We start from the raw sequence: 18185 nt of genomic DNA, 5'->3' as shown, positions 1-18185 counted from the left end.
GTGAAGAGAGGGGTGAGCTAGTGCCCTGGGGACTGAATCAACCTGCCATTCAGTTATGCTGCTGTGACCCATGAGGTCTGGGTCCTCCTGGCCTGAAGACCAATTACTTCTTCTTTGTCCAACAGGAGGCTCTGCTCACGGCAAGCTTTTTCCTGGTGATCAGATCCTCCAAATGAACGATGAGCCTGCGGAAAGCCTTTCCTGTGAACGAGCAGTCAATATACTGAGGTACTAAATTGCTTCCATTATCTGAAGAGTCACACAGATTATCACAGAGCAAAGACGGGTGACAGGAATGACATAATTGATCTCCTGTGGTTTTAGTGGGTAGGGTCCAGGCTCCTTTAACGTGGAATTTGAGAATTCCATCTTGGTCACTGTGTGCTCTCTTTCATCTACCTAGAGAAGGGATGAAGAGGCACTAGGGTGCTATATTTCTCAACCCCCTGCTATGCTAGACACCGGACTGGGTACTGCAGGGGTTGTAGTTATGAATAATACAGGGGCTTTACCTGGTAAGGATTTCTAGGATTGTTGTAACATATGCCAAAGATTGGACTAAATTGATGCTGAATCTGTTAGCTCTTTCTTCAACTCTTCTGATAGCTCTTCTTAAATGCCCTTGCATACACAGCCTGCTGGGCAGATATGTAGTTTCATTGATATGGCAGCAGCCAACTTCTCCCTGGTGGCATTGTGACCTGTGCAAGCACCTCATTTTCTGTCTAGACTGTGATCTTCCTAGGAGCTGGCACATAGTGAGTGCTCAGTTGAATGAGCCAAGAGAGTTAGCACCAACAGTTACTGACCCTGGTTTTAAGACAGGAATGTCAATGGATAGGCAGGTAGGTGTGAAGAGGGCTAACAGACTCACTCTAACCTAACAGACTTTGTCTTCCAAATTGGTCACTCAACACTGTTTTGATGACTTTTATATAAATAAAGAGAAATGAGAACTTAGAGTTACAGGAAAACCAACTTGAAGATGCTTATTATGCCTTTTTTGTAAGTGATTTGGGGTTGGTTTTCATTTCTGAGAGCATCTCATGGACAGTACACACTGAATAATAGGTAACTAACAAAGAGTATGACAAAATGAAAATGCAGGAGGAGGCAGTCTTCGCCCTCAGGAGGTACACAGTCTCATTGCAGGGAGATACATACACCCAGTTTAAGATTTACAGAGACTTCCATCAACATGTGGAGAACAGAATCCTTTCAACCAAGCCCAGTATTGCTTCTGGATTGCTGGAGAATAAGTTGAGTGGGTGGGACAGCTGGGATGGGACTTGGTTATTTCATTTCTACGAAATGAAGTAATGGCGGTGGAAATCATGATGTTTGCTTTCCTGATTATTGTGTGATTTTCTCAAAGATAATCAATGCCAGCAAATTAATTTTAGGTTTTCAGTGATCCTAGTATTTCTGGCAAGCTAGATCAAACTCTAATATGCAAAAATTATTCTCAACTTAAAAGCAGTACACTGGAATTTGGGTGTTGGGGTAACACTGAACCCAACCTGCTTACTGAGCACCTTCAATGGGCAAGAAGCTCTGTGGAGCAGAGGGACTGCATTCTCCACACACCTTCAGGCTGGTTGAGCAGAAGTGACCTATGCACACCCCTGTGAGGTTGAGGGCAGACCATGCATTAAGAGGAGCAGACAAAAGGGGCTATAAATGCTACAAATTCCTCCAACTAGTGAGGCAGTTGTGTTTGACAAAACAGAGATGTCCAGAAGCACTTCAACTGTACTTTTAGTGTTGGGACGAATTTGGTGCACAAAGGTAGACAATCCAGGTGAAGAAGTGCTAAGCGGGAATTACCAGGTGGGGTACGGGGAGATGCTGAGGGCTCAGCTTGCCTGAAGCACCAGATGACTAGAGGTGACGTTCTGGGAAGTGAGGCCCACATGGTGAAGGGTGTCGCATGCCCACACTGCAAATTCAGGTGTTAGTCTCCGTCTGGAAGGTCAAGCCATTGAGGACTTCTTAGCTGGGATGCTACTTGATGTGTGCCATGTGCTGTGGTCTCTATCCTACACTGCATGTGAGAAGGCCGTTTTTTTGTTTTTTATTTTTTAGCTTAGTTCCCGGTGCCATTGCCGCCTATAAAGGGCTAAGTCCAAGCAAAACATGGTGCAACAAAACCTTTCTAATCTCTCCAGATATTGTGGGACCTAAATGTCCTTTTGAGAGCATTTGGAGCTTGGTTTGTTGTAGATTATCTTAGGAAAGGCCTGTTCTTATACAAAATGGAAAAGAGGCAATCCCCAGACACTTAGAAACCACAAGTTGATTTTTTTTTTTCCATTTGAGGAAGCAACACACCAGCAGCAATTGGCCTAAATGTTCATATTGCAAGAAGTCAAATGAAATTATTTGCAGACAGCTTCTCAATGTAGCAAGGGCAAAGAAAAAGGAAATATAGATTGATTTTTCAGTTCTGTTCTCTAATACAAAATGGAAGTTTGGCAGACATCTGTTTGATTTTTATCACTTTGGGAATCTAAAAGATAATAACAAGACAGAAATATCTAGTATCTTGATACACAAACTGGTTGGTTTTTACCTGATAAATGTTATCTATATTCATTTATTCAATTTAGTGAAATGTTTAGCCTCAGTTGTCTGAACAGCAACGTAAATTATCTGTGTTATTACTGTGTTTTCTCTTAAAGAATTTTTTTTTTTTTGGACATTAACCTAGCTAGTGGTCATGCCAACTGCATGAGTTCCCCATCATAAAGACTAAATTAAATCTAAGTGACTTAAGTGGCTGGAGGTATAGATTAGATGGTAGAGGCCGGGATCTGAAGATTCTCTCAAGGTGGGAGGGGCACTCTAGGACAGTGTCAGCTCCTGCAGAACACTGCTTTCCTCAACGTCTTTCTCAATGTTGCTGAGCCAAAGAAGCTGAAGCAAAAGAGGCTGCTTTGTAATTCTGCTGGTCTTTTTGACCTTGACCCCCCCAACACACACACACACATCATCCAAAGTGATGAAATGTTATCTTTATTCTGTTTTGTTTTTTTTTTTTCAGGGAAGCTGAAGACCCTCTTTCAATCACAGTTGTTCGCTGCACATCGGTAAATCTTTCTATGTCCTGTTAGTTTTACCTTTTTCGGACCCAAGACTCCATACCCCCTCATAGAATAAACAGGGAAGGCAAATGGCAGAGGGGACAGCAGACAAGCAGTGGGTGGGCAGGCAGTCAATGTAGCCTGAAGACGGCTTATGCATCAGTGCTGTGGAGGAAACAGGCATGGATTGGTCCAGGCTTCCAGAATTTGTCGTCCAGCTAAGGAGACAGATCTAGGATTAAGCAGAGTGGGATGATGACAAAAGCACCAAACTACAAGTTTTAAGATAAGTTTGTAGGTTATGACTTTGGGGAAGTCATTAACTTTCAGTTTTCATTTTTTGTAAAACAGTGATGATAACAGTAATTGTCTTGTCTAATGAGTTACTGTGAAAACCAAGTGAGATGTTGGATGTGAAAGTGTCCTGTCAGCCCTGGGGTTCATCACAGGGCAAGGTGTGGCTTAAACAATATGCTGGTAGGAAATGACAGTCCTAAATGCCACAGACCAATGAGCCCTTTATCTGTGATACAGAGAAAAGTGTATAATTAAGTCCTAAGAGAAAGAACTATCAAGGAGGAAGAGTTGACAGAAAATTCTCATTTGGAGACTTTAATAAATACCTCTTAGCTTTAGCCACATAAAGATAAAAAAAATAAATAGGGGTATGGAGAATTTCAGTGATGCATTTGATAATCTAATCTTATTGACCACATACCACTCTATCAAAAAAAAATTCAATAAATTCCCCAAATAAGAAACTATATAGAGGTACCTGGGTTGCTCAGTGGCTAAGCATCTGCCTTTGGCTCAGGTCATGATCCTGGGGTCCAGGGATTGAGTCTCTCATTGGGCTCCCTGTAGGGAGCCTGCTTCTCCCTCTGCCTATGTCTCTGCCTCTCTCTGTGTGTCTCTCATGAATAAATAAAATCTTAAAAAAAGAAACTATATAAATCTCTTTTCCAAAATATAATGAAATAGAAGCTAATAACCAAAAACTTAATTAAAACTGTCCAGACATTTGGAAATAAGAATGTAATCTCCCAAGTAAAGATAGAGTCGGATAGAAAAGCAAAACTAAAAAAAAAAAAGAAAAGCAAAACTACCATTATATAGACTAGTTAGAAGAAAATTTAAAATTAGAAGTGTGCTTTTTAAAATGTATGTGCAGTTGAAGCTATACTCAGAGTAAAATGTATAGCCTTAGGTGATTTTATTATTTAATAAGGAAATAGGTCAAGAGAATATTCAGTGCAAGAAGTTGGAAGAAAAGACTATAAAACATAAAGCAAAAGAGAGAAAATGATAAAAATTAAAATCTAAGTGATGCTTTGGAAAACGAAAGTTATAAAGTTGATAAATAAATCCCAGAGTCAGTTCTCTAAGGGAAAAAATAAAAAAGGAAATCTTCATGGAAAAGAAATAGGTGGACCCTATGTGAAGGAAAGTAGATTATGAAAGATAGGATGTAAAAAAAATTTTTTTTTAATACAAAAAGAAATATACCATGTTCTTTGATGGGAAGACTGTTATGAATACATTGGTTATTCTCATATTAATGTATATTCTGAATCAAAATTCAAACTCCTGATAGGACTTTCATTTGGATTTTGGCAAAGTTTATCGAAGTGAGGCTTACCAAGAAAATCTTTATTAAAAAAGGAGAGTAATGGGGTGCCTGGGTGGCTCAGTCAGTGAAGGGGCCCAGTCTTGATTTCGATTTCAGCTCACATCATGATCCCAGGGTCATAGGATTGAACCCTGTGTCAATGCTCTTTGCTCAGTGGGAGAATTTGCTTGAGGATTCTGTCTCTCCCTCTCCCCCCACCCCCTCACACTGCTCTCTCTTTCTCTCTCAAAAAAATAAATCTTTAAAAATAAAAAAATTTGGACAGCCCAGGGTGTGCGGGGCGGGGGGGGCTCAGTGGTTTAGTGCCGCCTTCAGCCCAGGGCGTGATCCTGGAGACCCTGGCTCTAGTCCTGCATCGGGCTCCCTGCATGGAGCCTGCTTCTCCTTATGTCTGTGTCTCTGCCTCTCTGTCTCTCTGTGTGTGTGTCACATGAATAAATGAATAAAACCTTTAATAAAAGTTAAAAAATTAAAAAATAATTTAAATTAAAAAAATTTAAAATGTAAGAATAATGAGGATGACTTTGGTGTAATAGATTTTAAAACTAATAAAGCTAAAATAATTAAAACAATATGATATTGACAAAATGGTTGGACATGACAGTGTAATCAAAAAGTCTTAGAATAGGTACTGAGATAAGAATTTAGTATGTGAAAAATATCGCATCTCAAGTCACTGGAAGAAAAGATGATTACTCACAAAATCATACTAGGACATTTCTTTAAGTATTTGAAAAAAGATAAAGTCTCATCACACCATTTGATGTAATAATAATTAAATATAGAAAAACATAAAAATGTAGACAATATAGATGAGTGTCTGTGTGGTCATAGGTTATAGAAAGAATTCCTAGCTAGAGAGTGGGAGGAAGCACAATGAACAAACAGCTATTTGATTATGTGGAAAAATTAAATTTCTATGGTTCAAAAACTTTACAACACCAGAAAGCGAAGAAATTGTGGTCTCTTCTCATTTTTGAAAAATACTGTTTTTTGTTTTTATTTCCTGGAAATAGAATAGAGGAAAAAAACACCTAAATAGTATTAAGATATTTGCCATAAATATGACAGACCAAATGGTTTTATGAGCAAATAAACAGAGATTCTTCTAAACAGAATTTGTCTATGAAATAATGTGAAATCAATATACAAAAAATAGTATACTGAAAGCTAATCAGTATAAATGGTTGTGCAGGTGGTAAGAGATTCTTTTTATTTAGCTGATTAGCATCTCAATGGAGAACATCTTAATCTTAATTAGGTGTTTTTTTTTCCCCTGCTGTTTTCAAGAAATGAAAACAAAAGAGAACACTTGTTAAGTAAATAAGAGGAAAACAGCTTATGGTTGCATTCTTTTATTTTTTTCTAAGATTTTATTTACTTATTTATTTGAGAGAGAGTATGAACAGGGTGGAGGGGGCAGAGGGACAGAGGGAAGCAGACCCCCAGCTGAGCTGGGAACCTGATACAGGGCTTAATCCCAGCACCCTAGGATCATGATCTGAGCCAAAGGCAGATGCTTAGCCCACTGAGCCACCCAGGTGGTTGCATCCTTTTAAAAATGAAAAATATAGGGAGAGGAAAATTAACATGTTCCAATACAACTCCTGAGTTTCCCCTGAGGCTCCCAAGCAGAGGAGGATGCAAATATTGTACTCTGGAGGTCCTGCAGGGAAAGCTTATATTGGTCCATGTCCTGAGAAATGCCCTGAATATTGTCCAGCTCACTCAGGCCTCTATTAGGAATTATACAAATGATCACATATGTCTTGCTTTAGTAAGGATGTTCATCTTTGCCATAGCAGATTCTTAGGGTTCTCAAATGGCTTGAAATTAATTATGATGGATAAAATCCAAAGTTGGTGGAGGAGGGTACCTGGCTGGTTCAGTCAGTGGAGCGTGTGACTCTTGATCTCAGGGTTACAAGTTTGAGCCCCACGTTGGGTGTAGAGATTACTTAAAAATAAAAAAATCTTTAAAAAAGTAAAAATCCAAAGTTGGAATAGTAATTACTACTTCTGTAGGACATAGAATTTTATGGGGAAAAATAAATGTATATTGGTGCAGAGCTGTATTTATATTAATGATTTATAATATATTGGTATTAATATTGGTATTGTTATATTAATACCAATATTTAATGTCTTATTAAATCTTCACCAAAAGAAAATCGTACAGGATAACAAATATCCCCCTTTTGCAGATAAGGACACTGTGGCCTCACATGCTCATAGTCTCATACGCAGAAATCAGTGGAGCTGGGTAATTTCCCAGGTAGTCAGATTTCAGAACCCACAGTCATTCGGATTATGCTAGTATACCTCCTTAAACTCTGCTGTCTTTTTTTATTTATTTTTTATTTTTAAGGGGGAGGGGCAGAGGAGAGGGAGATAGAGAATCTTAAGCAGGCTCCACACCTAGCACAGAGCCCATCATGACCCTCAGATCATGATCTGAACCAAAATCAAGAGTCGGATGCTTAGCCAATTTAGCTACCCAGGCACCCCAACCCTGCTGTCTTTATAAAATGACATTGACCAGTCCAGGGCCAATGTAAAAAAAAGATATAGAACTTTTTAACTTGTCCCTTTTGATGCACTTTAAAGTCTTAGTTCAGTAAAAATATGCACTGAGAAAATTTTTATCAGCTCAGGTCTGCTACTCTCTGATGAATTAATTTAGAACCCAGGGAGAATCTAAATATCCTAGAATAATGGGGAGCTCATATTGTTTAAAGTGCCTCTTTTTCATATTAGATGGCACAGGTGAGTGGTTCACAACATGTTTTAGATGCCAGGGCATACAGATAGCAGCAAAGCTGCCATTCAGATGTAAAAGTGGGACCTGTGGTGGTGCCTGTGGATTGGGCATTTCTATGACAGAGCGTGTATTCTTTCTCAAAGCAGCTAGTTTCATAGCTAGGCGGTTTCAAATGTGAGAGAGGCCCTTCTTCCCTGTGACTCCCACCGACTAGTGCTAGTCAGGGCAAGTCTACCTTGTGTGAAATAGATTGGCAAAGATTTCGGGTTGTGGCCTTCTCTTCTCCAGGCTGTCTACTGTTCCGTCAACTCTTCATCATAAGATGCTTCTCTGAATTCTCACTTCTCTGATAGCTTTCTGGACAGATTCCAGTTCCACAGTGGACTTTCCAAATGGTGGCACCTGAAAGGAATATAGTTCCTCCTGGGGCCAACTGGCGAGAGTACCCAGGGAATGGAGGGCGCACTTTTGACATGCATCAAAACTGCCAGTGACGCCTAAGATTGGGTTAAGATTTTAGTAGGCCCAGTCACGCTGTTGGCTTGGGTAAAACTTGTGGTTAACCAAAAACAGAGGCTGTGTTTCAAATGAATAGCTTCCAAGCCCCCATCCCATGCTGTGCAATTGAGTTTTTTGGATCCTCAGTGCCACACTTCACATTAATCCCTGTCAAATCGTGTTGCTTCAGCCCAGTGTTCTGGCATGCTGAGATTTTGCCGTCAGGGAATTACAGAACTGAAAGGAATATTTGTACAGTCATCAGCTGTACTCATTCTCCCTTCCTGTCAGGGATCTGCCTCTTCCCACGCTTCCTCCACTTCCTCCATTACCCAGCTCGTTGATTTTCTTTAGTCTGATCCAGCTCTGGGCCTCAGTCTTGCAGGGTTGCTGTCCCCAGGGCGAGAGAAAATAGAGGTTGCCTGCCCCCTGCCCACACTCCTGTCACAGATTCTTTTTCTCTCTGCATCTCTCCCTGTTCTGCCCCTGGTTTGTCATTCCTTTGAATCTTTAGCATAGTGATGGTTGCACCTGTCACTTTGACCCTTCACTTTACTCTGTTCCCTTCAGTCTTGACAGCCCTGCCCTCTTATATCCTCTTATGTTTGTTCTTAGTGATTTTTTGGCATCTGGCCCATAGCCACCCCTGCTCCTCAAGTTTTCCACACAGCTCCTTTAGATACCGTTCTTTTACTTTTCCTCCCAAACTTCTGCTGCCTATGACACCATGTAGCTCTATGTCATTCACAGGTTTGGTAAGTACACTTTCTCTGACTTCATCCAAGGCCTTGCTAAACATCATCAATGGAGACTGAGCCAAAGGGAGCCTGAGTTGCTTAGTTAGATATTAGGACAGTTTTGAGCATAGATCAACTCATTTTGAATCCTCCTAATGGCTCTGCATCTGGCCTTCTCCACAGGGGGATTATAGGAGACCTTATCAAACACTTTGCAAGAATGAAGGAATACTGCTATATCCACAGGACCCTGCCTTACCAATCTGGAATCCCATCTTCAAAAGGAAAATGAACTTGGTTGACTCTGACTTATTCTTGGTAACTCCATACTGGTTATTAGTGATCAATGACTAAAACTCCTTGACCATCTTTTGTCTTGAATTTTGCCAAGAAAAAATGACAGGCTTACCAATATGTGTTCTCCTTAATCTTCATGTTCATTTTCTGGGAAATTTGACACTTAACCATCTTTAGTCTTCTAATATTTCTTCCTTTTTCTCTTCTGTGGGTGATGCCAACTGTTACATATGACCCCTAGATTTACTGGGATAGGTGTCTTGAACTCATTCAAGGCAGTCTGATAGTCTTATCACCAATTTGAGGTTGTAACTTTCTTTTTTCCTTTATTTCTTCTATCTCTTCTGATTGGAAAATCATTCTACTTGAAGAAGAAAGCAAATCAAGGTTAAATAATTTCTGGAGTTGAGGGATTACCACACAGGTAGACTTCTTCCCCAGGGACATCGCTATTTCCTCTTCTCTTTTTACTAAATTTTTAAAAAGCAAACTGTACATTTGAGATACTGAATCATAGTCATGAACCTGTTACATGAATGCTCTAGTTACTGTAAGATCAAATTTATCTTGCCGTAAAATTTCAGGGTCACTTCTTCACTTCATGTACTTAATGGTATTGGTCTATTGATATCCGAGGCTATGAGCATTGTTTCCTGTAGTTTCTCTGATTGTTGTTCTATCTCTCTTCTGTCCTCTATGCAAAATGTGGTCCAGAGCTCCACCTTAAGACTCTTAATGTATGTAAACATTCTGCAGCTGGCCTAACAGACTATCTAGACCAAGAAATGTAGCATGCCATGCTGGGAATAATGTATCAGAATTCCATCCAGGAAGATCACATTCTGTTGGTCTAGATCATGCAAATTACTGTTTTTGTGGTCACAATTTAACCTGATACATTCTAAGCCAGGGCCTTCATCACATACCCATACCAACCTGTGATGACTCTTTCTACCTCTGGGGAAAGAAAGTACCACCCAAAAGATGAGAAGAGCAAAGAGGGGCCAAGGATCAATCACAAGGGTCAGAGCTTCAGGGAGCCCTAGAGGTATTCAGATCCAACTCTCACATTGTACACAGGAAGATGAAAGGCCCCAGAGGAATGATAACTTGGCCAAAGTCATGTCACACACAGTTATTTTGTTCACACACACACACACACACACACATATACATGTGGTCTTATTCCATAAGAATTTGTGTTTGAGGTAGTTCTTACAACTTCACAACTGTTTAGTAACAGAACTTGGGTATTCTTGTTCACAAGCCAGTTCTTGCTTCATCATACACAACTATTTACAACCATATTGAATCCTTGACTGTCCTCAGACACATAAGAACATTGTCTGGGTTGGGATTCCCAAATTTCATGAAGAAATCTTTAGTGGGACTATCCTTCTCTGTGGGTTTTAATTGAGTCCTCAACAGTTGTCAGGTTTATCACTTTTGTTTTTAAGAAGTGAGAAGATGTGTAATGGCTTTTACAAAAGTCCTGATCTCAAATGTGTCATGTTCATATTTTGCAGGGAGTCCCCAAGTCATCCTTCCTGACTGAGGAGAAGAGAGCCAGGCTAAAGACCAACCCCGTGAAGGTGCACTTTGCTGAAGAAGTGCTTGTCAGTGGACACAGCCAGGTACGTCACTAGTCAAGGGGTTGAAATCACTTTTCATGAAGCTGGGGAGCTGCCTCCTGGTACTTATCTCTTTGAGATTCTGGAATCTTGCAGCACAGAGAGGATACCAAGGGAGTGCAATAGGTGTGCTAAAGACTCTGAGCACCCTCAATAAGTTACCTGCTGACCATGGACAGGGAGAGCCAGGAAGAAAAACACTGGGTGTTTCTCTTTTATTCTGTGACTGAATTCTCACCCATGAAATGTCAACAAGCTCCAAATGATAATTTCTCATTTTGGCCTTGAACTTAGTGTTGCTTCCATATTGATAGTGATGGTTGTGATGAAGATTGGCTTCCCCCTACCCGAGAACCCATTTTGTATTGAACTTCTATTATATGAACCTAAACTTTTGGGGTACATAATCCTTCATCATCATGATACCCTGGAAAGGAGGTATTTTAACATGAGAGGAAGCAGAGGCTTGGAGAAATTAAGAGAATTAACCTCTGAGACCACATAGCAAAAAAATATATGAGCCCAGGTCTATGTGACTTCAGTTCTTTTGTTTTCCACTGTAACATTCTGTCTAGTCTTTTGATATGGAGATGTCCAGGATTGAGAGTTCAGAGGACAAATTTGAAAAGGGAAAGTATTGGCTGGAGTTTGATGTTTTTAATGTCGACTATTGGATTAAAGACTCGTTTATACATAGTTTACCCATTTTCTTCCCAATAGTCTGAAACTATTGCCATTCTGAACTCAGCAATCAATATTAGACTTTGAAACTTTCAGGTCAGAGCTTATCCTTATATGGTCTCCTTGCTGTAGAGACCAGCAGATGGGGGAGTCATGGCCATTTTAACAAAGGGTCCAGGTGATCTGGTTCACATCTGCCAAGCCCTTATTGTCTATATCACCTGCTACTTAACAGACTGTACCTTCATTAGACCTGAGAGTGGAAGGTGGATTTGTTCATGAACGGGCCAAAGGGAGGCCTAATGCATTAGAAAAGACCTGAGGCCCTGTCACCCAGCCATGCTTGTGTCTCTGTGTGTCCATGTTTGTGGAAGTGGATTGAACCTCTTTAGCAAATTAAATTTAGATTCAGTGTGTGTTTTTAAGACTAATGCACAGTGATGAGAAGTAGGGGCTAGAACCACCTCACAGGACAGGTAGAGAATAAGAGTTCTGCAGGTGTGAACCCAATCACTTGGAGCCTGTGTTAAAATGTGTACCATCCCCCACTTGCTGGTATTGTGAGAAGACCAGGTGAGGACAGGTTTTGACCTCAAATGGCTACAAAAATTCGATCAGAGTTTGGGGAGGGGTGGAAGTTTAGAGAAAGAGAATGCTAAAAATGTGTCGCTGGGGACACTTGCAGGTCAGAGCACCAAGTCTCTGTATCAGGCGCATAAGGCAGAGAGAGCAAAACCAATGGGAGTTCATCACTGTGACCTAATTACTCATCCTTTCAAATGTTTAAAAAATGATAAAACTGGGGCACTGCGGTGAATCAGTTGGTTAAGTGTCTGACTCTTGGTTTTAGCTCAGGTCATGATCTCAAGAGTAGTGGGATCAGTTCCACTTCAGGTTCTGTCTGCACTCAGTAGGGAGTCTGCTGGAGATTCTCTCTCCCTCTGCCTCGCTGTCCTACTCACTCTCTCTCTCTCTCTCTCAAATAAACAAATAAATGTTTTTTAAAAATGAATAAAAGTTGGGGATCCCTGGGTGGCTCAGCGGTTTGGCGCCTGCCTTTGGCCCAGGGCGCGATCCTGGAGTCCCAGGATCCAGTCCCGCATCGGGCTCCCGCTGTGGAGCCTGCTTCTCCCTCTGCCTGTGTCTCTGCCCACCCCCCCCCCCTCTCTCTCTCTCTCTCTCTCTCTCTCTCTCTATATATATATATATATATATATATATATATAATAAATCTTTTTAAAAAATGAGTAAAAGTTGATAAAATTGGTTATTAACCTTTTCCCCTGAAAGCAGGATAAGACCCCAGAAGAATTCAAAATAGTAAGCTAACACTTGCAAAATACTTAACTTTGCTAACAGTTAAAGAAATGCAAAGGAAAATATTAGGAAGTGCCACTTTACACTTAGTAACCAAGCACAAATAAAGAAAAAAATGTAAGGCCTGATGCTGACGAAGTAGCCACAGTCATGCACTAACTGGTGGCTTTGTAATTTGGTTTCATCTGTTTTTGTGTGTGGGAGGGGAAACAAAACATAATGAGTACCATAAAAAAAATGGCCCAAGGATCACATTCCTATTAATTTAGTTTATAAAATAATTTAAATGCAAAAATCCATATGTTCAAAGTACCTATGGTACTGACATATAAAATAGAAAAAAAATCTTTGAAAAGAATGCTCAATGTCTAGGGCCAAGGAGTAGTTAAATCAATTCTGATATTTCAAATCCATAGAAAATCATGAGTCCATTAAAATTACAAACATTAAACCTCTAGGAAAAAGTGTATGAAATACGTGTTGAGTAAAAATGAAGATAGAAATTGTGTATCTTCTATTATTGCCACTCTCTAAAAACGATTTACAGGTATAGATAAAAATTGGAAGAAGCCTTAAAGAAAAGTAAATGGTGGTAGTTATGTGATGCTGTTGTGGACATATTTTTTGGAAATCCCAAATAATAAAGTCCCAAAGAAGAAATTTTGCCTTTGGGAAATCCAAAGATGAAGGTCATTCTAAATACCCAAAACCAGAGAAGTGAGATGAGAGCAGAGCCAGCAGTTTGCAATCCCTCATCCCAGATTATGAAGCGGCACTGTGATCTGAACTTGCCTCCCTTTTCTTTCACAAAAAGACTTTTTTTTTTTTTTTAATTATAGAGAGTGATGAGTATGAGTCTTACCTAAAAGATACAAGTGCCCTTACAGTTAGAAGATACAAAATTCTCATGTAAAGCAGACTGTCAGGTTTTTTTGGAAAAGGATGATAGGCTTCTCTATCTAAATGGGCTTTATACCCAAACTCTTTGCAGAGACTAAAGCGGGGGCAGTTTGAGCTCAAATCTTGGGGACTCTAGAGCTGCTTACTCACTGATTCTCGAGGATACCAATCCCAAGAGCCCTTTTTATTTGCAGCTAAATACTCAGAGGTCACTCTTTATGAGGGCCAGCTCTAGGGGGATTCCTAAGCCCAAAGGGAATCTGCCTTCCCCCACCCCAGGAAGTCTGGCTGGCATGGGGTTACCACACAGATGAGTCCCATGCCTGCTTCCCAAAAAAGACCTTCCAAGAGTGGTTGAATCCCTTAGTGGTTGAATTCTGCAAGTCTGGGGCGATGGTTTGGATGAATGAAGGTGGGAGCAGCCCTCTGCACTTTGATGATGCTTCACTACAGGGAATGCAGCAGGAAAATGGTAGCAGGGAGGGAGGAGCTCTGAGGGAGCTTCCCACCCCAGTCAGCCCCCTAGCCCCTCCAGGAAAGGCCCTCTGGGGAGAGTGTACATGCTTGTCTCTGATTTATTAAATTGTATCACATAAGGGTAACAACCAAAGGTATTGAGGTTGCAGCTGATGGTTGTGAGACCTCATTCGGACTCATGCAGTGCCATGGGTATGCTCGTGACCGGGCTCACTCTTCTCCACCATCTCATATCTGACACTTTTAGTGGATATTCCTGGAACAAAGCATGCCTGTCTCTGTGTGGCATAGACCTGGTCCACTGGAGGAATTTCCAGATGCCAAGAATCAACCACTGCATAGTGAGGAAGTTAGGATCCTGCTCTCCACACCCAGCAGGGCCAGGGGAGCTGAGGACTTGTCACACGCAGGGAAAGGAAAGGCCAGTTTCAACACTACTCTTGTGTTTTCCAGGGTAATTCTCTGCTGTGTATGCCCAACGTGCTCAAGCTGTACTTGGAGAATGGACAGACCAAAGCTTTCAAGTTTGAGGCAAACACAACTGTGAAGGTATTAAGAGTAAACTTGAGTTTCTCTCCCAGTGAGAATTTGCTGGCTCCCGGGACTCCCAGGTATCCTGCCCCGCAGCTGCCTTGGTGTTCCTGTAACCATTATGGCCTGAGTACCTGCCATAAGCCAAGCACTGTGTTACCTCATTAATTGTACAACCACCCAGCAAGATGTATTTTTATCACCATCTTCCAGGGGAGGAAATGAGGGCTCAGAGGGATGAAGTACCCAAGGTCCTATGACAACTTGTAAGCCTTCACCCTTGACCTCTGGGCTCCCTGCCTCTTGTATGTGACTCCACCTGCTACCAGAGACTAGTGCAGCTAAAAACTAAAGCACCGTATCAGAGCAGGCCCACACATCTGCATATTCTGTTCTGGGTTGAAGTCAGTTCAACTTATATTTGACAGGTACCTCCATATGAGGGAGATACTATACTCCAGGGTGGGGAGAGGGGTACAAACTAGGTGAAGCGTAGTTTTGTCTTCCAGAAACTTACAGTCTAGTTGAGGGAGGTTAGACATTCAAGGAGCTCCCGGGAGTCCAGAGCAGGATGAAATAAGAGCTGCAAAGAGAGGGACAAGGAAGTGTGCTCTGCATGCCAGGGAAAGAGCACCATCTGGTTCTTTCTGTCAGTATGTCAGAGAAGGCTTTGTAAAAAAAGCTGGACCTGAGCTGAGCTTTGAAGGGCAACCAAGAGCTCAACAGGGGAAGGTGGGGGACAGGGCTGTTGGTGGGAGTTGGAGGGTACACGTCAGTCTGAGGAAGTTACATTCCTAATGTGAGAACCAGTAAGGCAAATGTTGCCCAGGAAGTAGTAATCTGTCCTACGGGCCTGGAGCATAGGCCATTTTCTTGTGGGAGGAGTGGGAGATGGCAAGGCTAGCTGTGGAGGGTGTTGAATGACAGGAAACAGAGTTTGGATTTTATTCACAGAGAGTGAGGGACAACGCAATGGTTTCTGAATGAAGGAGTAGACTGTGTTAGAGCGAGGCTCCAATGAAGAAGCAAATAAAGGGTGTTCAGGTGAGCCAGTGCATCTATAGGTAATGGATAGTAGCCAAGACACGCACGCGTGCACACACTCTCTCTCTCTCTCTCTCTCTCTCTCTCTCATGTATCCCTCCTCCACACACATACATGCACCAGCCAGTGTTCCTCTCTGTCACTTTCATTTGGCAATTCCCAGAGCTGTTCCAAATGCCCTATCCCAGTTTTCCCTCAGCATGACTTAGGAGAAGCCAGAGAAAGCCTCTCTGGAGCTGGAAAGCCCTTACTCAGAGAAGGAAAAGGAGAGAAGAATGGATTTGTTAAGCATTTATTACATGCCTGCTCTCCCAGGTACTTCCTTATGTACTATCTCATTTAATGTCCCCAGTAACCTTGTGAAGTGACAGGTGTTATCCCTATTTTGCAGATGAGAACACAGGCCCAAGAGACCTCCAAATTGTCAAGGTCAGCTAGCTCATAAGTGGCTTCAAACTTGGTCTGTTTCTGGACCCTGCCCTGGACCTTCCCACACACTATCCTGCACCAAAGTTTTGCAAATGAATTAGACAAGGTTTCTACTTCTGCCATCTTTGATCCAAGTGCATTGGAATGGAAGGGATGATTTATTTAAAGTGAGTCCCACTTTGGTGGCCAAAAAGACTTGGAGAGGATTTATAATAAAAGCACACACCATTAGATCCCAGATGATAGAGTTGGAGAAATGGGCAAGTTTTTAGCTGGTATAATACTGGTTACATTTACTTATCTATGGTAACCAAATTTTTTAAAAGATTTTATTTATTTAAAAAATATTTTATTTATTTATTCAATAGAGAGAGAGAGAGAGAGAGAGAGAGAGAGAGAGAGGCAGAGACACAGGCAGAGGGAGAAGTAGGCTCCACGCAGGGAGCCCGATGTGGGACTTGATCCCAGGACTCCAGGATCACACCCTGGGCCAAAGGCAGGCACTAAACCTCTGAGTCACCCAGGGATCCCTATAGGAACCAAATTTTTTAAAGCAAATCTTTTAGTTCTTTATGACAGAAAGGGCGGGGGGAGATACAAACAAATCCTGTGAGTCAGACAAAGGAAAAATCACCATCCATTCATAACTGACTTCTCTTCCCAGCTCCCTTACCAAGAGAAGCAGAGTCCCTACATTAGAAAACCCTCTTTTTCTAAGTCAAGAAAAGTAATACGACATTCGATACAGTGAACAGTTGTGTGCCTGCAAAGCTGTCAGTGACACAGCAATACATATACCAGGTCACACCTAAAGGGAGCCCAGAGACTTGGGGTGGGGCTGGGGACAAGAGGGGAGACCTGGGGATAACTCAGCATGAACTGAGGAAAGTGCAGTGTGCTCAGGAATGGGCCCTGAGTGGTATGTGAAGACAGTGAAGACAGTGTCCCAGGCATGGGAAATGGCACCAACAAACACCCAAAGATGGGAACGTTTGACAGGAGTAGAGGGCTTGTGAGCGGAAGACATTGGAAGAGGCAGCAGCAGATCAAGTGGGAGAAGTTGATTGACACCTGATGACACCTGAGTGTCAGAGCTTTGAGTATTAAGCTGAGGAGTTGGGATTTGGGCTAGCAGGTGGGGGCGGGGGGGGGGTGTCTATTCTTGAGCAAGGAAGCACAATCAGTATACAGTCAGTCAGTCAGTCCTAGGCTTAGACAGCTTTCTGTAGGTCAGAGGTCAGCAAACTTTTTCTGTAAGGGGACAGATACTAAATATTTCAGGTTTTACAAACTGTAGGGTCTCTGTCACAGTTACTCAACTCTGCTATTGTAACAAATGGACATAGCTGTGCTCCCATATAACTTTAATTACAAAAGCAAGTAGTGGGCTAGATTTGACCTCTGAGCTATAGTTTTCCAACCACTGCTCTAGATGCAAGGTGGAGGTCAGACAGTGGTAGGGTGGTCAATAGGATCCCACTCTATACAGCGGAGGAATGGCTGAGCCTCAGATTACACTAAACATAGGAGGATGGAGAGGGGGATGGAGTCAGGAATTGGGCTCTCCATCAAGGCCAATTCAAAGCAACCATTAGATAATGTTGAGTTACAGAAGCAGATAGATTCTTCAGGACTTAATCCCTGATGCATTATGGAGGGTGATAGAGCAAGCAGAAAGAGGATTCAGAATGGGGGGTCATGAGGAGCGAGTAGCACCTGAAACTTTGGCACCTACTAACCTGAGCTGCCAGCAGGACTTCTCTGATAAGTCTGTGATGATTATTTATTTGCTGAGTGAAAGTTTACTGAATGCCATTGAATGCCACGCTCTGGAGATCTAATGGAGCACAAAACAGACAAGGTTCATATTCTCAGGAATTTACCATCTAGTGGGTGAAAGATAGGAAGCAAGAAAACAACTATTAGCAGCTTGCATGTATTGAACACTTGTCATCTACTAGGTACTGTTCTAAGTGCCTTCAGTGGGGAAATTAACACACACAACAGCCCCATGAGATAAGTGTTATTATTACCATTTTACAAATAAAAACAGTGAGGCATAGAGAGAGTAGGAATTTAACCAGGGACACACAGCTAGTAGTGGTAGTCTGGCTCTAGAACCCAGTCACTTAACTTTACTATCTATTATTAAAGAATATACCTGTTATTG

General features: G+C 41.7%; 1 protein-coding gene across 10 annotated transcripts in view; it reads left to right on the top strand.

Moving 5' to 3' along the window:
- FRMPD1 (FERM and PDZ domain containing 1) overlaps nucleotides 1–18185 on the top strand; it is a 140419-nt gene that overhangs the window by 106183 nt on the left and 16051 nt on the right. For 5 of the 10 annotated variants that reach the window (XM_072727906.1, XM_072727907.1, XM_026013196.2 and 2 more), the window contains 4 exons: nucleotides 126–228; nucleotides 3044–3089; nucleotides 10532–10639; nucleotides 14465–14560. In XM_072727906.1, coding sequence (XP_072584007.1) covers nucleotides 126–228; nucleotides 3044–3089; nucleotides 10532–10639; nucleotides 14465–14560 — 353 coding nt within the window. Of the gene's footprint in view, nucleotides 1–125; nucleotides 229–3043; nucleotides 3090–8891; nucleotides 9027–10531; nucleotides 10640–14464; nucleotides 14561–18185 lie in introns of all 10 variants that reach the window. The other 5 variants (XM_072727902.1, XM_072727899.1, XM_072727900.1 and 2 more) reach the window with 2 other exon arrangements.

Source organism: Vulpes vulpes, chromosome 12, assembly GCF_048418805.1.
Source record: "Vulpes vulpes isolate BD-2025 chromosome 12, VulVul3, whole genome shotgun sequence".
In the NCBI taxonomy this organism is placed as follows: Eukaryota; Metazoa; Chordata; class Mammalia; order Carnivora; family Canidae; genus Vulpes; species Vulpes vulpes.
This window is presented reverse-complemented; position numbering and strand designations above follow the sequence as displayed.